Source organism: Coregonus lavaretus (assembly GCF_964263955.1).
Source record: "Coregonus lavaretus genome assembly, chromosome: 32".
Classification (NCBI taxonomy): Eukaryota; Metazoa; Chordata; class Actinopteri; order Salmoniformes; family Salmonidae; genus Coregonus; species Coregonus lavaretus.
Genome location: NC_140019.1, coordinates 19664561 through 19685883, shown reverse-complemented (window position 1 = coordinate 19685883; position 21323 = coordinate 19664561). Strand labels below are relative to the sequence as shown.

Below are 21323 nucleotides of genomic sequence, written 5' to 3'. Positions count from 1 at the left end.
GTTTTCTTGTGATTTTTATGGAACGTTTGCTTAACGTTCTGAGAACGGAATTTATGTATTTAAATAACATACTTAGAACGTTCTGAATGTTAAGGTTTTTTGTAGTTTTTATGGCAAGTTTTCTTAACGTTCTCGGAACAATTTGAGAACATTACTTTAAATAGAACCACGAGGAAACCTTTAGGAAACATTATGCTGAAGTACTGAAATTCCCACAGAAGAACAATGTTTATTAACGTTCTCTGAACAATTTGAGAACATTCCCAATGTCAAACCAGTTGGAGAGCATTCCTAGAACATTACCAAAATTTAAATGAAATGTAACCATGTTTGAAGTTTTAGTTTAAAGTAATGAAACACCAAGAAAATATCGTTTTTCTGTAAAGTTTCTTAAATGTGCAAAGAATCTTCCAAAGCAACTATCCTGCACCATTCCTAGAAAGTTGGGGGAAAGGTTGTATGCAAAATAACCATAGGACAAGCACGCTCTCACCAAGCTCTAAGAAACATATGGTTCTCAGAACATTATGTGCTAGTTGGGATATGACTGGAGCATTTAGTTGAGATCGGAGGGCTTTTTCCTAAATGAAAACAGAGTGGGGATTCCAATTGGATGTTAAAACACCCAACAGTAGTATTCTCTACATCGTTGGAATGTAGACTTATGGGTAATAATGGAGAGTGGCACTTAACCTGGGAGCCTGTGTTGTCTAAGTGAAGGGGAAGGAAGGAAGTGGGGAAAGGAGGAATGAAAGAGAAGAAGAGTTTGACCCACGCCGTATAGAACAAGAATGATGAATGAAGATCCTCAAGAGCGTTTCGAACATGTAATGACTTGTGTGACGAGAGTGCTCCCCAGAGACGCATGTGGAGACATGCAGAGGGGACAGATACTAATCATTGAAGACCACTACATCAACCAACATATTGATCCGCTTGGCTGCCACAGTCATGGTGACAAGACAATCCATGCCATGCAATGTAGCTGTGTCCTGTGGCTTTTCTGACCTATAATGAACAACTGTTCATTATCTTCATAGGAGCTTTCATTCCGATGGTGGAGCTCAATCATGTAATGTAATAAAAAAAGAAATATACTGTAATTCCACGGGAACCTTCTGCTTTCCCCTCAGTACTATAAATATGTTTTAACTCCTCTTAAATCAGATGAGTAATTGCATTTGAACATTTCACAATGCTCAATGATGACAAACAACCTGTTAGCCATTCTCCAGCTAAAACGAGCCTGTCTGTCACCTCGATGGAGTGTATGTGTCACTGTCGGTTCCCTCTCTTTTTGCTAATGACTCCCCTCCAACTCCTTTGTTGAAAGCTTTTCCCATCTGTTCCTATACACCGACTTCTTCCTTCCTGTGTTTCCAAGGCCCAGAACACCGCATTTCCTCATCACTCTGGTGCACTTTTGTGAGACAAGGCTCCTCTTGTGTCTTATGACAGCTCCAAAATAAGACCAGCAGCAGCAGCAGAGCTCAAGAATAAGGAGGCGGCTCTCCTTTCAGAACAGAGGTCCCCTGTGTGTCTGAGTGAATGGCAGCTCCTAAAGCTGTGCTTTTGTTTCCCATTGAATGTTGCAATTGGGCACAAAGTGCTCCCTCCGTCCCCTCCTCTCTCCTCTCCAACCGACTGAGGAGAACAGGAGTTCTTGCCTCCCGTAGGAGGTGGCGCGTCTGTGTCTCTGAAGCTTTTGTAGTACAATGGGTCCAAAGTGGAAAGTCTTGTTTTCCAACAGTCAAAGCAGAATCATCGGTTGTTGTTTTGTGCTGTTGGTTCCCTAGTCAGACTAAAATGTATTTTGGAGCGATTCTAGTCGCAGCTCCTATGAAGAAACTCATCAGACATGCAGTGCAGTATCTCCAGCTGAGAGGACATGGACTAAACATTCTTTCAGCCTCTGTTATCCACTGGCTGGGTCAACTAACACAGTGTTTTGCAACCTGAGTTGCTAGTACTCTTGATGAGACTTGGCCTATCCACAGTGGGATCTTGGGAAGATTTCATAAGAACACAGGCTTAGTTCTTGGTTGCACAAGCAGGGGTATGTGGGTAAGAGTGAAATGTGATTGGTGGATTCAGTAACCAAAACGGTTTGAGAACCACTGAACAAACTGATGCAGCCAGTAGTAGCGAGCAGTGCCTCTCACTGAAGTGGGCATCAGGAATCTTAAATTATCTGTAGTAAAAACACATCCACATATGCTCCACTAAACTTTGGCCATCTACAAAGTGATCTTGGATAAACTATTTAGTTTCTTTCACTTTCTTCATTTGGTGGCAGGGGTGGGATCCAGGCCTGCAGGGGAAGCCTGTGCTCATGATCTAGTTGTCTAATTGGATGAATAACCCAGTGAAGTAATATCCTGAGCTTACCTGTGCTGGACTTGATGGTTTCTTGGCCCACTGTTTGGCCAAGCAGGTCGTACTGGTTCAAGCGGGAGCTCTCTCCTTCCACCACCACAGAGTCAGCAGCCTTACTGGTCCAGACGTAAGTCACCTCTGACATTGTATAGGCATCTAAGGTCACAAAGGGAGTGAGGTTAACACCATCAGTGTGGTATGTGAAAAATAGGCATATGAAAATAGGGCAGTGATTAATTCTCTCTTGGGCAGTGATTCATTCTCTCTTGGGCAGTGATTCATTCTCTCTTGAGCAGTGATTCATTCTCATTTCTGATTATTCAAGAGAATAGTGTCTAATGTCATGTAACTGTTTAAGGGTTGTATAATTTCCCCCCCAAAACTCCATGACTATGTTATCCATTGTATGCCATTGTTAGCAAGATCATTACATTTTGTTTGCAACTGAAAAAAAATAACTATTGCCTTGAGAAATCAACATAGTATAAATTATATAAGATCCAAATCATACCATATATGTATATATACTACCAGTCAAAGTTTGGACACACCTACTCATTCAAGGATTTTTCTTTATTTTTACTATTTTCTACAAGTCCATTTTATCCCTGATGTCCTTACACAGCTCTCTGGTCTTGGCCATTGTGGAGAGGTTGGAGTCTGTTTGATTGAGTGTGTGGACAGGTGTCTTTTATACAGGTAACGAGTTCAAACAGGTGCAGTTAATACAGGTAATGAGTGGAGAACAGGAGGGCTTCTTAAAGAAAAACTAGCAGGTCTGTGAGAGCCGGAATTCTTACTGGTTGGTAGGTGATCAAATACTTATGTCATGCAATAAAATGCAAATTAATTACTTAAAAATCATACAATGTGATTTTCTGGATTTTTGTTTTAGATTCCGTCTCTCACAGTTGAAGTGTACCTATGATAAAAATTACAGACCTCTACATGCTTTGTAAGTAGGAAAACCTGCAAAATCGGCAGTGTATCAAATACTTGTTCTCCCCACTGTATGCCACTTTGGAGAGGTTTAGGGACACTTGGAAACATCCCGTGACCACACCTGACACCACTTACTAAAACATCTGCCCATTTCTTGTTGTTAGGTCTATCAATCCCATTTTTTTTCTGATATTGTTCACGTGTTGTGGAAGCCATCTGATGTGTTTCCAGCTCTGGGCATCAATAATTAACTTATAGCTTGTCAATGAAAGATGACTTTCAAAACAAAACAATGGTTATTTTGTGTGTGCTTGATCTTGTGTATTCTGAACTATGTAACTTTTATCTATCCTCTGATCATTTCCTCATAATCTCCCAGATGTCTTCTTTCCAAATATACCAAGTTTTGGCATGTCACAATCATGTAATTACACATGAATAGCAGTTACTTATGGGTATGTCTATTTAGGCTGAAATCAAAATTTTGCCATTACATTTAAGAGATTAATAGGCTGAAAGTTTTATAGCCAGAGGACGGCTTGCAGTGTACTTCACAACATGCAATTACATATTCACTCAGGTAGCATTTTATTAGATTTTAGGGGCTGAAGCATTCGGCCCAATTAGTTTGTTTTGTTTATCCTCTGAATAATAATGCATAATGCATCGTTTTGCTGTCCCAAGATGTACCACTCTAACTAACATCCAAGGGTAGTAGCAGCCAAAGCAGAGGAGAGCGCTGCATCGGCACTAGGAGGAAAACAGAGCGCTCAACTCAGCAGCCAAACCCATCAACACTACCTTCTTATCTTTTTCCCAGAAGCTCAGAGCTGGCAGATCACATGGGGGCCATTTCTCTCGACCAAAGCGTTTCTAAATATGTGCTGCTGCTGACAGTGTGTGTTTTAAGTGAAAAGGGGAGGGGAGGGGAGGGGGGCAATCTACACCCTTAGTGGTTATGGAATGGTTATTGCTGTAACTGGCAGAGTTGAAGTTTAAAGCTCAGTGTTTGTAGCAGCAGAAACAGAGTCTATTCTTATCCTGTGTCTTGTTTGGTCTTGTATCCCCTGTTTGGTTTGTTTAGTTATGGTGTGAGACTCGAGAGTGGGATTGTATGCAGAGTTTAGGCTCAAATCAAATGAAGCAAGAAGATACAATTCTGCCTCTTGGAAATGACAATGTGAAAGTGTTGTTGACATGGAGCAGAGCGGGGAGCAGCGCTGAATGACACCGAACACAAAGGTCCCAGTGGTGATTCATTCAAAACTGGTGGCCCCCAACTAAATCAATGTGACCTACACACATATGACACATGACCTATTGTGCAACTTCAACTAGACACACTAGAAACATTTGATTCCTGCACGTGTTTATAATCACATTTTCTTTTCATGAGAGTCATGCCCTGGCAACCCTGTGACCCCGTGTGTCTCTGTACTTGTCATGCATTACTCACAGCTGCCAAACTTCAGGGGACATGAGTGGAAGTCCATGGGGAAGTCCTCCAGATGCATCGGACACTCTGCGTGAACCGTCAACCTAGGTACAACACAGAGCCCAATGCGTCACTGTAACGTCCCAAAACACACATACCCTTTTCACACGATCGTGCCGACCAAACTTTGCAGGCTTGCATATTTCCTTTTCACTTTGTTATTTTCAGCACTGTTCCATCAACTACGGTGGATGCCTAACCAGTATGCAATAGTATGTCTATGATATAGCTACATGTTTAGTGTGTTTGGTAGTGTTAGAATGAACAAGCAATGGATTTGTACCAAACAAACATGAGTGTCTCCCGAGTGGCGCAGTGGTCGGGAGACCCAGCGTCGTCCAGGGTAGGGGAGGGAATGGCCGGCAGGGATGTAGCTCAGCTGGTAGAGCATGGCGTTTGCAACGCCAGGGTTGTGGGTTTGATTCCCACGGGGGGCCAGTATGAAAAAATAAAAAATAAATAATGTATGCACTCACTAACTGTAAGTCGCTCTGGATAAGAGCGTCTGCTAAATGACTAAAATGTAAATGTAAAATGCCTCTTTCAACCTAATTGTAACTAAGGTGAAATCAGTAATTATGGAATGATGGAAACAAAGGGATACAAATGCTTATAGGGCACACAATAAACTATAAGCATCTCCAGATTATAGTGGGCTATTTCTGAAATATATTGTACTGTGTGCAGTGAAGATGCTTTGTGTCTATATCCATTTCTGCCTAAAGGACCTGACAATGCTATTTTCCTAAGTGATTCAATTAAAATGGCTTCTGACTGGGCAATGTTTTCTTCTGTATTCTGAAGGCATTCGCTTGTCAAAATAATGGCCCCATTGGAATTGAGTGAGTAAAATCTTGCAATAAATGGGCTCTGGGGCACCCCAACCCTCCCTCAGACCCTAACCTTCTCTCAGCATCATAGCAAAATGTGTAGCTATAGATTAGCTATAAAACTGCTAATTTTTCTCCCTGCCCCATGGCAATATGTGTAGGATGACAGGAAATTAGCTTTAAAACAGCAACATTTTCTCTCAGCCTCATGGCAAAATGTGTAGAATAGCATGAGATTAGCTATAAAACCACAATTTTTTTCTCTCTGACCCATGGCAATATGTGTAGAATTACAGGAAATTAGCTTTAAAACAGCCTCTGCTCAGACCTTGCAAAACTACGGGTTACTGAGGAAAAGGGAGGTGTACACCGAAACAGGTTTGATAAGAAGAGGCAAGGGGATATGAGATGTAATGAAATGTGTTTGGGTTTAGGTGACATTGGGGAGACTGGGCATGGTCGTCATCCTCTTTCCTGTATTTTCCTGTTCCACATTAATTGTAAGGCCCTGAGATAGACTAGCGTCCTGTCCAGGGGGTGTACTTGTACATCAAGCTGCCTCACGCTACAGAAACAGGAGATAGGCTCCTATGAGCCGTTCCGGCTCCCACAAGACAAGGCTTTTACTTGAAAGAACACAAGCTAAACCTGCGTTAATAACATTTAATTAAACTTCATTAATAACTTATAACACTAAATAAAATAGTTGGTTTGAGCTGTATTTGCCTCATGGTGTAAAGCAGGGTGCCATCGTCTTGAATCCTCAGTAGTTTATTGGGCATGGTCATGTTGTGAGCCACCGACTTCTTCCCGTTATGGAAGAACGTGTCTGGCGTCCATATTTTACTGGCCATCAAGTTGTTCAGCCGCAGTATGTTCATGGGCCCGTCGAATTTTAACCTCTCGTCTTTCCAGCTTTGCCGGAAGAACACGTCTATTGTGTATTCCTGTGGGAAGAAATAACATTGACTACAATCGACAACAATCAGATGAATATCACAAATGAAAATATCACAGGTACAGAGAATACAACATCCTCTCCACCATAAATTCATCTCCAAATAAACATAGCAAACATAATATTTCTGCACTGTGAATATGGAATACCTGCTCCTTCATTTTTATAAAGTGGCAGTTCTTCTGATGCCGTTCTATCCTATATACTAACTAACTATATTACAAATGCTATGAAGCAGATAAACAACAAAGACAAGCAGCGCCTAGTGAGAGGCTTTGAAAATATCCTGTGATAAACCAAGGTGGATGGCACCCTCTCTCTCCCTTCCACTCCAGGCTGTGCATCCCCTATAACATCCATTACTGACTCACTGCGCCTCCTGCGTATACTTGGGCCTGCCATTTATCTGGATGGGGTTTCTATGGGTTTTTATTTCAGAGTGGAGTAGCCTCTACAAGGTGAGCTCCCTGGTGTTAGTGTACCGTCTACCCATCCTGCCTATATGACCCCACTGACCACGTTTACATGTGCACAGTGTTCCGGATAGTATCTTATATCCCACTTAAGGTCTTATTCGGGATAAGCTGTTTACCTGCACCTTTTGATATCACACTCATGAGTATCCCTGTACCCATGAATAAACAGAATATTCCTAATTTTAAGTGTATGGGTTAATTTGAATAGTAACTGAAATATGGATACTGACTGTAGGCCTATAACCTCTCACAGGTCGCGTAATATAATATTAACTCCTGGAGAATTATGCATTTCTTGCAGTGAAAGTATACAACAAACGTTAACTTTGTCTCGGGAACAAATTATTTCTTTCTTTCAGCATCTCTTGAGAAAATGCGAATGTGTGTGTAATGTGTTATCTTTGACACTGTTATGCAAAAATACAAATTTCCAACCACATATAATATGCACCCAAGACAAAATGAAGTCTTATTGGAAATGTGCTTTGTCGTTTTCTTCGCTTTTCATTTCCTTACAACTGGTCAAACTGATGACATTTTGACATTTTGCACAGGACCAATCTTTCCACTGTTGCATTTTCCCCACGGTCCCTAAACGAAACAGACAACTTTACCAGTTTAACTAGATTACTAATGCATTCTATCAATGTAAGACATTATTCTGGTGAGCACTACTTTATTTAGTCTCATAGGGCAACAAGTCATGACAGAAGAGATACTGCATGTATCTAACTACAGTTGACAAACAAATGTCAACCAAATGTCAGAAATTATAAGCAGAAACTTAGGGGTGAAAGTAGCCAGTAGTAAATAATAGTAGGCTAAATTATTATGCTAGATCGAACTGCGCAGGTAGCCTATTTTTTGAAGTGATTTGTTTGACAATCAAATGAAAATAACATCACAAACACATGCAATACTGAGCCTACACAGACTGCAAAAGCAACAGTAAACAGGATAAGACGTTTACATGCCACAGTCTCCCGTCTTAGATCAGCATATCCCAAGCATTTTATCCATCCTTCATTCTCCAAAGCCTGCCCTCAAAGGATACCTGGCTTGTTAAGGGCTCCAGGGCAAACAGTATTGGAAGAGGTGTGTGTTTTGGTGTGTTCAAAATCATATGAGCTGGAAACAAATACAGTATATGCCTTAGGTGTGAGGTCCAGCACATTACAGATTATGGGAACACATGGGCAATGCAAACGGTCAATTCATTGTTCTAACTTTAGCCACTAGCAATTCGATGGCAACAACAGATAACATGCATTGTGCATTTTATAAAGAAAATGTATATGCAGCTCGTGTAGTCCACTGGACTCAGCAATCTTTGGGATTTCCCTACTATGTGGAGTTATCATTCAGATATCCCAGCTATCATCAACCATGCACAAATCCTTAAATAAACGCAAAGCACACATTAATAAATGAGAATACGGTTAGTCTCTCTAGGCGTTCAAGGCATGGCTTTGCATCAACATGATCGTACACATCTTAAGTTAACGTTCCTTGCCACGATATGGGACACACTCGCCTAGTGAATACTTAATAGTTGTCCCTAATGTATATTTGGCTATTCCATTAATGAGATTTTGAATTCTGCCTTGCATTTCAAACATCATAAATGTTTAATCGATAGCAACTGAACAATAATGTTCCTTTTACAGAATGGCTTGTGCTGGATATTGTCATTTTAAAGGGCACTGTGAGGATAACAACAACAGTGTGTATTTTCTAGAAAACAAGCCCGAGATAAATGATGAAGTCACTTGAATAAAGAGTAGATTTTCAATCATTCATAAGACAAAACTGTCAGAGAGCGAGAGAGAGACCAATCCAAAAACACATATTTTGACCAATGGGTAACATAATATGTTCCTTGTTTTGATACTCCTCTAAGAGAACCAATGGTCCAAACCCCATGTCTCTATCATAATACGTTTAAAAGTTATTGGAGTTTTTACCCTTGTAGGATGTCTAGAATTAGGGCGACAAAATCAATGTAGGCCAGAGATTATTTCTTTTTACATCTGGAAAATTGCATTGCGTCAGTTATGCTGGATTCTGTGCAAGAATTAAGGCTACCTGACAGGCTCACTTTCCCGTTGAATACGTCATCTTTCTTCTTGAATCCGCAGGACATAAAACAATATAGAGGTAAGATGGATATTGATTTTGAGACATGACATGTAGTATTATCATATTTTCGAAGATCTCTCACAAAAACAAGTATATCTCTGTGAAATGTCAACAGAGCACTGAGCCTATACCAAGCTTTTTATTTTAAAAGCCTTTTACATTTAATTCAACTTATGTCATGCTAATTTTGCTGTTTGCGACACGTGGAAACAACTTTGAAGACGATGACCACAAAATGTTAAATCCTCTGAAGTTGTTACGGGAAACCTGCCAACTATCAACAGAGCTCGGTGCTTATTATTAGATGTATTAGGTTATGAAATCCGACTTTTTGGATATAGATCCCACTGACCAATTCAGAACATGAATAATCATATTTGTGTTGGTAAAATGTATTTTTTATCATAAGGAAGTGAAATTTCATAATCAACGCGCATTTTTCCCCTAAAATGTGTCAATGTGTTGTCATGAGGAGAAGAAAATGGATAGGGATGAGCTCCAGGAAAGAATAATCAAGACAATTCTGCCCTTGTAAAGAAACTAAGAAAACATTAAAAGAAAGGAATGATAGGAGAACCTGAGAGACATACAGCTCTGGAAAAAATTAAGAGACCACTGCAAAATTATCAGTTTCTCTGGTTTTACTATTTATAGGTATGTGTTTGGGTAAAATTAACATTTTTGTTTTATTCTACTGACAACATTTCTCTCAAATTCCAAATAAAAATATTGTCATTAAGAGCATTTATTTGCAGAAAATGACAACTGGTCAAAATAACAAAAAAGATGCAGTGATGTCAGACCTCGAATAATGCAAAGAAAATAAGTTCATGTTCATTTTTAAACAACACAATACTAATGTTTTAACTTAGGAAGAGTTCAGAAATCAATATTTGATGGAATAACCCTGATTTTCAATCACAGCTTTAATGCGTCTTGGCATGCTCTCCACCAGTCTTTCACATTGATGTTGGGTGACTTTATGCCAATCCTGGCGCAACAATTCAAGCAGCTCAGCTTTGTTTGATGTTTTGTGACCATCCATCTTCCTCTTGATCACATTCCAGAAGTTTTCAATGGGGTTCAGGTCTGGAGATTGGGCTGGCCATGACAGGGTCTTGATCTGGTGGTCCTCCATCCACACCTTGATTGACCTGGCTGTGTGGCATGGCGCATTGTCCTGCAGGAAAAACCAATCCTCAGAGTTGGGGAACAATGTCAGAGCAAAAGGAAGCACGTTTTCTTCCAGGACAACCTTGTACGTGGCTTGATTCATGCGTCCTTCACAAAGACAAATCTGCCCGATTCCAGCCTTGCTGAAGCACCCCCAGATCATCACTGATCCTCCACCAAATTTCACAGTGGGTGCGAGACACTGTGGCTTGTAGGCCTCTCCAGGGATCCGTCTAACCATTAGACGACCAGGTGTTGGGCAAAGCTGAAAATTGGACTCATCAGAGAAGATGACCTTACTCCAGTCCTCTACGATCCAATCCTTATGGTCTTTTGCAAACCTCAGCCTGGCTCTTCTTTGCTTCTCATTGATGAAGGGCTTTTTTCTAGCTTTGCACAACTTCAGCCCTGCCCCTAGGAGCCTGTTTCGAACCATCCTCGCCGTGCACTTCACCCCAGCTTCCGTTTGCCATTCTTTTTGTAGATCACTTGATGTCATCCTACGGTTGTTGAGTGACATTCGAGTGAGTTGGCGGTCATCCCGATCAGGAGAGAGTTGTTTTCGCCCTCTGCCGGTCTGTAGCTTTGTTGTCCCCAATGTCTACTGCTTGACCTTGTTCTTATGAACCGCCGTCTTTGAAATTTTAAGGATGGAAGCAACCTGACGCTCACTGTATCCCTCTGCCAGTAAAGCCAGAATTGAACCCTTCTTTTCCTCACTCAAAACTTTCCTTTTCAACTCTTTTGGCATGGTCAATAGTTATTTTTTTGATTAATATTACTTTTGAGGTACTATTAGCACTGTTTTTGCCATCCAGCTGGTCCTATTGCAAGAGGATAGTGATGTCCACAGCAGTAGTTTTTATACTTTTCTTTGTTAAATATGATTTGGTTCAGGTGATCACCTAATCAGTTCCTAATTCAGTAGAATGAGGTGTGCCTGTGTTGGAATTCAACAAACACTGGAATGGAATGGCTGTCATACATGTAGAGATGCTGATTTAAGAAAAATTTGCAGTGGTCTCTTAATTTTTTCCAGAGCTGTATATGTTGCAGTACCAAACGGAGGCCGAACAGTGAAATAGCACTCATGATGAAAAGAGTAGAACACGGTAGCTAAGGTAGAGACACAATGGGAATAAAGCCCAAATGTTAAGGAGTCAGGGTGACAGGGGCTTTGTTGCTTCACTAGAGCCAGGCTAAGCTGCTTGGAACAAACACAAACACCGATCCTGTTCATTTGGCATCAAACTGAAGAAAACAGACCGAAACAGGAATGGGCAAACGGAACCTGTTTAATGAGCAATGCTCGTTTTCATTTTCAGTTGCAAAACGTTTTGATATGGTGTGCTTTAATGAATACGACCAGGACAAGTGGTCCAAATAAGCGACAGAAAGGAAAATGGTGCACAATGGTGCCATGGTTTTGCAATGAAGCGCTAAACAAAACACCTAGAATGACAAAATCATTATTTGTTTATTCTGTGTTGTGTCGTATTTAAACTAAGGGCTCAGTTCCACCAAAGCTCTGCGTAGTACCATATTATCCTGTTGTAAGAATGGTTTGGGCTAAATACTCACCTTTTGATTGTAAAACACTACAGAAACTAACCATAAGAACCAATTTGGTCCTTTACCCTCCTATCTTGTTTATCACAATTGAGTTATTATGGTTATCAGTTGCGGAGACTTCTGAATAGTGGTGCATTGATTCAGATCAAACTAATTTCCCTACATACAGATATGCTATCTTAAATTGAACAGTTTCTCACAGCAGGAAAATAATCCGGCAGCAACAGGAAATGTGAATTATTATGTGGATTATAATGAATGGACATTTTTGTAAAGTAGAAATTACAAACTTTAGAAGCCTTTTTAAACCTAGAATACACTGGAAGTTTACTTTCTATGGTGAATGTGTAACCAGGCCAGCCCAGCACAGCTCAGTTTGGGAACAGGGTACTTGTAAGATTAGAATGTGGTCTCACCATGTCTGTATCTGAAACTGGGCCAAAGCTGGTGACGTAGACATCGGTATTCACCTCTGTTATACGATCTGAAAAACATAACAAGTAGAATTAATATAGAACAAACAAAGGCTGATCATGAGACCATTTCTTCCTGGCTAAACATGAATAAACCTGAAAAAAAAGACAGCTCTATTAGTACAGATTTAAGAAGGACTGAAGCTCATCTTTTGAGTGGCATTTCCCTGCCTTGCAATAATACATCACTTAGATTTTTACTCCTAACAACACCATGCTATCAGGCCTACCTGTAACACCATTCTATCAGGCCTACCTGTAACACCATGCTATCAGGCCTACCCGTAACACCATGCTATCAGGCCTACCTGTAACACCATGCTATCAGGCCTACCTGTAACACCATGCTATCAGGCCTACCTGTAACACCATGCTATCAGGCCTACCTGTAACACCATGCTATCAGGCCTACCCGTAACACCATGCTATCAGGCCTACCTGTAACACCATGCTATCAGGCCTACCTGTAACATCATGCTATCAGGCCTACCTGTAACACCATGCTATCAGGCCTACCTGTAACACTATGTTATCCACTCTCTGCTGCACACACACAGTAACTCAGACACATAGTAACTCAGACACACAGTAACTCAGACACACTGTAACTCAGACACACAGTAACTCAGACACACAGTAACTCAGACACACAGTAACTCAGACACACTGTAACTCAGACACACTGTAACTCAGACACACAGTAACTCAGACACACAGTAACTCAGACACACAGTAACTCAGACACACAGTAACTCAGACACACAGTAACTCAGACACACAGTAACTCAGACACACAGTAACTCAGACAGACAGTAACTCAGACAGACAGTAACTCACGCGTATTCTAAAGAGCTTCTCATTAGCCTAAAATAAAGTGCTCTCATGCAAGGCGACTAGGCGAGGCAAAACAGGCCCAGTGCGCTCACCGCTCCCTGATCACTGCTTCTGCTGTCAAAATGCATCCAGACATGTAATGGATATGCTTAGTTATTTATGAAGTAGTGCATTGAGAGGAACAGGCGGATCTGGGGGTAATATGTGCAATATATTTAGCAATACATACACTGGATTGCATTATAAAGTAGGTGTTTAAGAATGTAAACCAGACTCGTGCAGACACACAATAGATGAATAAATACAGCGGAGGCGTAGAAATCTGAAATATGACACCACTGACAGTGACCCCGATGTACCCCATCTTAATGCACTGTTTAATGTGAAGCCTTGCAGTAATACCATGTTTTATCCTGTGGATAGAGGTCCTATAATACACTGCTCTATGAATATATGGTCATACCTACAGTCAATAACTCCATAGAACCAGATCATCACCATTAACAGTAGACATAACAACAGCAGACGTGGTGCGTGTTCATATTCAATGGAACATTAAACCAAATCATGAAAAAAACTATTACAGCATTACGTACAAATGATGCATACTTAATAATATCCCAAGTACAAAGGAGCGTCCCTTGGGGACAAATCACTTGTTTCTTATTTAGAAAAGAATCCAGAGTGCATTTGAGGCCCAAGGATGTGAGGCCACTTTCTTCATCGTACCATGTCGTGCAGGTTCACTTCTTCAGCTCAGACAGACCAAAGCCTGTGGTTTAGTCATGTTTCCTTATAGCTTGTCATTCATGTAATTAGAGCTGTCAAATGTCTAAACTAAATTCCTATAGTAAACACCCAAACTGAAGATGAGTGCACTATTTATAGTTCAATACAAAAATAGCTTTAATTAACGTGGAACAGGGTTGTATCAGACATAGAGGTTAAGATAAAACCCAGCCTTCTTTTACTCTATATTAAGGACAACTAAACGAACTAGGAAGCATGTACAGTATATGACCTGCCTGGAAGGCAAACTTAGACATCCTCCAATATCCAATATAGCTACTCTAAATGACATGAATAGTGCCACAATACTGTGTTGACAGAGGATACAACTCATTAGTTAGAAGTGTCAGGAATTCAGGCGATTCCCTAGGTGCACATGTGAGGGGGTGGGGTTTTGTGTTTCTGACCCTCATATGGACCAGTGAGCAGCTAACCCTGGTTAAATAATCAGACTGGAAACCCAGAGGATTAAAAGTGCAGGTTTGCAGGCTATTCTGCTGCTACTGCTTCTGCTGCTGGATTGGGTAGTCCTCAACAACAGCACATCACTTATTTTCTGTTTTAGCAATTGGTAGTGACGTTGTTTCGGCTAGTAGTTACGGTAAATTTAAAGAGAACCTGGACACAAAGCAAAGAGAACTCTTGGGGAAATTCTAGGGGGAAAATGTAATGCACTTTATTTATTTTTATTTTGTATTTTACCCATTTTTTCTCCAAAATGTCGATCCTGTCTCATCGCTGCAACTCCCCAACAGGCTCGGGAGGCGAAGGTTGAGTCATGCGTCCTTCAAAACACGGCCAAACCCTCCCCTAACCCGGACGATGCTGGGCCAATTGTGCACCGCCCTTTGGGACTCCCGATCACAGCCGGTTGTGATACAGCCCGGGAACGAACCAGGGTCGGTAGTGATGCCTCTAGCACTGTGATGCAGTGCCTTAGACCGCAGCGCCACTCAGGAGCCCATAATGCATTATCTAAAGAAAGACAGATACTATTAATCTGCATCATGAAAATATTATGTTATTTATCGCTTTTGAATACAAGTTAAATGACTCTTTGGCATCCAACGTTTGTCAAACAGATGGCAGCTTAGGCATCAATAAATATTTTCTTCATAAGCCACTCAATTTTGGGTTACAGAAGTCTGTGGATGATTCCGTACCTCTAGGCATGAAGACCTTTTTCCCCATAGAGAAAGTATGTCAGTGCTACTGTACCACATACTGCCATCCAGGCCTTTCCCCAAGCCAAAGACTATCACCATATGGCTGATGCTGTTCTGGGCACTTTATTTAAATGTAAAATGGCACCGGATCCTGTGAGAGGCCCGGGCTCTGGGGTGAGGGGCCACCTGGAAATCAAATCAAATGAGATAAAGGGGGATGGAAGATGGAGGGAGAGGGGATGGAGGAGGGAGGCAGAGGCATTTTTTCACAATGGAAAGAGATACTTTCATAGCCATACAATGAAGACACTTAGATAAATCATTTTATGAATTGTTGTTGTAGTAGTAGTAGTTGTAGGAGTAGCAGAATTATTATTATTATTAGTAGTAGTAGTAGTAGTGGTAGTACACACACACACACACACACACACACGCACGCACACACGCACACACGCACGCACACACGCACACACGCACACACACACACACACACACACACACACACACACACACACACACACACACACACACACACACACACACACACACACACACACACACACACACACACACACAGGGTGAGGTGTCCAGGTGGTGAGAGATGACTCCTGGGTCTAGCTAGCCATCAGCCCCATACTTAGTTAATTACATGGAATGAGCCGGTGGTGGTGGTGGTGGTAAACAACGAGACGTCTGATACATCGGTGTTCCATCACACAACACCTCCCCATCAGAATGTGTTCCCCCTAAAGATCTCAGATAGGCACAGTGAGATTTTGGAGCTAAACTGTGAAAATATGAACCCTTTGTGGTATATTTTATTTATGCACAAATGACACAAAGAAAAACATGGATGTAGCAGTATCAGAGTCTTTAAAGAAAATACCACCACAAGTATTCAGGAGCATGGTACCAGGTTACTAGTACTGTATCTCTGTTGACAGTAGCATGGTTTCAGGTTACTAATATATCTGACACTAGCAAGGTATCAGGTTACCACTACTGTATCTCTGTTGACACTAGAATGGTATCAGGTTACTAGGAGTATTGTGTTCGAGACCACCTAAAGCGAGACCGATTCAAGACCAAGACCAGAGCAAATCGAGTCCAAGTCAAGACCAAGACTGGAGCGGGGGCGAGACCGAGTCAAGACCGAGACCAGAAAAATGCGAGTCCAATTCAAGACCATGATTGTAATTTTGTCAAATCACCACCATAATAAGAGTTTAAAATGTCCAGTATTTCTGTGATCATATTTCTGAACAACATTCTTTAGACATTCAGAATAGTGAAAAAATGCATACTGAGGGAAAATAGAGCTACTCTACAAATGATTACTAACCCAAACACAGTGGGGAACAATGGGCCTTCTACGCCATCAGAGAAGGGCTCAGGATTTAAAAGAATAATGATTATGATCATACATAATAATTTTCCCACATTTCTTTACGTTACAGCCTTATTCTAAAATCGATTAAATAAATACAAAATCCTCATCAATCTACACACAATACCCCACAATGACAAAGCAAAAACAGGTTTTTAGAATTTTTGGAAAATGTATTAAAATTAAAAAAAGAAATACCTTATTTACATCAGTATTCAGACACTTTGCTATGAGACTCCAAATTGAGATCAGGTGCATCCTGTTTCGATTGATCATCCTTGAGATGTTTCTACGACTTGATTGTAGTCCATCTGTGGTAAATTCAATTGATTGTACATGATTTGGAAAGGCACACACCTGTCTATATAAGGTCCCAGAGTTGACAGTGCATGTCAGAGCATAAAGGTCGAGGAATTGTCTGTAGAGCTCCGAGACAAGATTGTGTCGAGGCACAGATCTGGGGAAGAGTATTAAAAACATTCTGCACTTGAAGGTCCCAAAGAACACAGTGGCCTCCATCATTCTTAAATGGAAGAAGTATGGAATCCATAACTCTTCCTAGAGCTGGCTTCCCGGCCCAACTGAGCAATCGGGGGAGAAGGGCCTCGGTGAGGGAGGTGACCAAGAACCCGATGGTCACTCTGATAGAGCTCCAGAGTTCCTCTGTGGAGATGGGAGAACCTTCCAGAAGGACAACCATCTCTGCAGCACTCCACTAATCAGGCCTTTATGGTAGAGTGGCCAGACGGAAGCCACTCCTCAGTAAAAGGCACACAACAGAGCGCTTGGAGTTTGCCAAATGGCACCTAAATACTCATAGACCATGAGAAACAAGATTCTCTGGTCTGATGAAACCAAGATTGAACTCTTTGGGCTGAATGCCAAGTGTCACATCTGGCGGAAACCTGGCACCATCCCTACTGTGAAGCATGGTGGTGGCAGCATCATGCTGTAGGGATGTTTTTCAGAGGCAGGGACTGGGAGACTAGTCAGGATCGAGGGACAGATGAACAGAGCAAAGTACAGAGAGATCCTTGATGAAAACCTGCTACAGAGCGCTCAGGACCTCAGACTGGGGGCGAAGGTTCACTTTCCAACAGGACAATGACCCAAAGCACACAGCCAAGACAACGCAGGAGTGGCTTCTGGACAAGTCTCTGAATGTCCTTGAGTGGTCCAGCAAGAGCCCGGACTTGAACCCGATCGAACATCTCTGGAGAGACCTGAAAATAGCTGTGCAGCGACGCTCCCCATCCAACCTGACAGCGCTTGATAGGATCTGCAGAGAATAATGGGAGAAGCTCCCCAAATATAGGTGTGCCAAGCTTGTAGCATCATACCGAAGAAGACTCAAGGATGTAATCGCTCGTAAATGTAATAGTTCCGTTTTCTTTCATTTATAAATTTGCAAAAACCTATTTTTGCTTTGTCATTGTGGGGTAGTGTGTGTAGATTGATGAGGGGAAAAAAACCAATTTAGTCAATTTTAGAATAAGGCTGTAACGTAACATAATGTGGAAAAAGTAAAGGGGTCTGAATACTTTCCGAATGCACTGTATAATAATAATGATAATTATATTATTATTTTCAATGATGTTCTGATTTAATCTCTTCAGTTTTTGTTGGAAAGATAAGGGTTAACACTGAAGAGAAAAAAAGATCCTATCAGGATTTTTCTTTGCTGGTCTCTGGGGAGATACATCTAGCTAGCTAATTCAGCCATTGGCTAGGCCATCAGAAGCAGAATAAAGGCATATGCCATTCAACCATATTAGGGCAACATTTTGGAGTGACAGTGGAATCAATCAATCACATTTTGACTTAATGAGTGGGACCGTTTTTACAAAAATGTATGGAAACTTCTGCCTTCTTGAAGGCCAACAGGTCACTGCGCAATAGTGAGCAGTAGTTTTCCCACGGTCTAGCTAGTTAGCTTTTGTTATCGGCTAGTTTGCAGCGGCTGCAGTAGGTGTTATCAAAGAAGATGTTGTTGCTAATTTGTTAGCTTCTCCCTTTTCAAGAATAACTTTCAACATGAAGTTAAGTTTCAAATGATCATCATCTGGTGAGTGGAACTGTGTTTTTTATTGCAGCGCGCCTGCTGTTGTTAGCCATCTCTTTGAAAATAACTTGTGTGTGAAACAATGTTGCATTTCAATTGGAACTGACAGCATTTTAGCAACATGAAATCTTATTAGAATCTGTTCATATACACCCCCAGGAAGAATATGACAATTAATAGACCCTGCAGTAAATAAAACCGAATAAAAACATCTGTCTTGTCCAGGACTGGAGTCTACACAGACTGGTGCGCTATAGCCAATCAGAGCTACAGTAGACCTTTATACAAACAAGCCATTTGCCACACGGGCCTGCCATCATTCACTTTGACCTGAACTGGCAGTTGCAACAGCACGACATTAGATAATTAGAATACATTCGCCAAAAGCCACAAAATACACATTAATGGGTTTCTGCGAATATGTAAACACCACGGGAGTCCTCTTACATTTGGGAACTTTACAGTCCTATTGATCAAACAACCATGAAAAGGTAGGCTCTCTCTCCCTCAGTTATGCACAACATAACTTCCCCTTGATTGTGAAGCCTACTGAACTGGACTGAGAGACCATTTAAAGGCTCAGGAAACATTTGCAGGTGTTTTGAGTTAGTTAGCTGATTAGAGTGTGACACCTTGAGTCTACAATATTGAACTTTTTCACAATATTCTAATTTTCTGAGATACTGAATTTGGGGTTTTCATGAGCTGTAAGCCGTAATCATCAAGATTAAAACAAATACAGGCTTGAACTATTTCACTTTTTATGTAATTAATCCACAATATATATGAGTTTCACTTTGTCAATTGAATTATTGAAATTACTTAACTTTTCCACAATATTCTAATTTATTGAGCTGCACCTGTATGTTAACAGTCGTTCAAGTTCTTGCTAGCTAACCAAATGACACCTGTGACGACCCTCCCACTCTGTCTGCCGAATTCTCTCTTTGTTCTTGTTTTCCTAAATAGGATGTCGGTGAGCGGAGCCGGGAGGGTCGTCAGAGAAATGGAACACACCTGGGCTCGAGTGTGTCCCAGGGATAAATACACCTTTCCCCCATTCATGGTGGAGACTCTCTCCATGCAGACACACTGTTGGATTTTGGTTGTGGCATTTTTGTGGCTGTATTGTTTGTTTGCTTTGGCACCTTTCAACACTCCTCATTATCACATCTATGCACGCATCCACTCACTTACACTACTGATTACTGACTACACATACCATTGTTAATTGTATATAGTTTGCTTTAGTTAATAAATATATTTAGTTATTCCTTATCTCCACGTTGTCTCCCTATTTGTTATGAGCCGGTTCGTGACACACCTGCGTCTCTAGCTGCGTATAGCCACTGAAAAACGATACGAGGAGAAAAAGTCAGTCACTCACCCACTCCTCTAATGACATGACATCCTCCTAGCAGCTAGCTAGCTAACATTTAGGCTCAATGTTTTTAACTTGCTACATAAATAGATACGCTAGCCTATTAGCCACATTATGAGTGACTAGTGATCATTGCCCTTGCTAGTCTGATTGTATTGACATTCCCAGCCTTAGTTACATTCGTCCGTTTTTGTCCAAAATATTGAGTCATTGAAACTGAAACAGTGCATCCCGAATGGAGGCAGCAAACAATGTACAAGGCCAGCTGTGATTTACAACCTGATAGCAATATTTTTTGGACTACCAAGAAATGTATTGGTGAATTATATTAATCATGCATTGAACTGCATCCATCTATTCTGCCAACAATGCCTTAGTGTACGTCATGGATCGTTGAGTCAAATATAACCTATTTTTTAAACCTCTTATGAAGTTGGTTTTGTAGCATAAACTGGGAATTTTATATTTTTAAATGATATTATGATTGTCTGTTTGTTTCATATCTGCAAAGTAGTTAAACACTGTCAGTTCCACTTTAAATCACTGGTTACTTTGTGTGCTAAACGTGAAATGTTTTTTGCAATGAAGTAATAGTTGTACATTTCAATTGGGAAATGCTTAATGGTTGTTTTTGTATTCTTATGATTGGGACCTACTGGCTTATTACGTCAGAGTTCATGGACTGCTTATCCTTTAACATCATGCTGTGTGTGACTGCTGTCTTTCCATCGGCCCTATGCAGTGGTGTAGTGGTGCCTGGAAAAGCGGTTATTCTCAAATTTTGCCCAAAAGGAAAGGCACTCTTTGTTAAAAATCCTATATTTTCCTATGTTTTTTCAAATTAGTTTTCCTATAGATTTTTCTGATTTTCACTCTAAAAATCAAACTTTTACATAAGTGTGATGGTCTAACGTGTGTCACCAACGAGCGCCATCGTGCGCATCTTGCTTTTTTTCCTCCCGCACCAGACACAATCAGGACACGCAGGTTGAAATATCAAAATGAACTCTGAACCAACTATATTAACTTGGGGACAGGTCGAAAAGCATTCAACATTTATGGCAATTTAGCTAGCTAGCTAATTTGTCCTGGGATATAAACATTGGGATATTTTACCTGAAATGCACAAGGTCCTCTACTCCAACAATATAACATGTATGTGTCCATTTATTTTTCAATGCTCGCACATGCCACGCGTCGAGTCTGGTCAGCATGTAAGTCCACAACAATGCTTAAACCACATCAATCTGATTGGGTAGGCCTATCAGGG

General features: G+C 41.0%; 1 protein-coding gene across 1 annotated transcript in view; it reads right to left on the bottom strand.

Annotated features, from left to right (window-relative positions):
• The window catches only part of LOC311107770 (gamma-aminobutyric acid receptor subunit alpha-2-like), a gene marked incomplete at both ends in the record, with an annotated part of 46886 nt that overhangs the window by 20865 nt on the left and 4698 nt on the right, over positions 1 to 21323 (bottom strand). Inside the window, 4 exons of the mRNA XM_084150301.1 lie at positions 2389 to 2532; positions 4775 to 4857; positions 6370 to 6590; positions 12378 to 12445. Coding sequence (XP_084006427.1) covers positions 2389 to 2532; positions 4775 to 4857; positions 6370 to 6590; positions 12378 to 12445 — 516 coding nt within the window. The remainder of the gene's footprint in view (positions 1 to 2388; positions 2533 to 4774; positions 4858 to 6369; positions 6591 to 12377; positions 12446 to 21323) is intronic.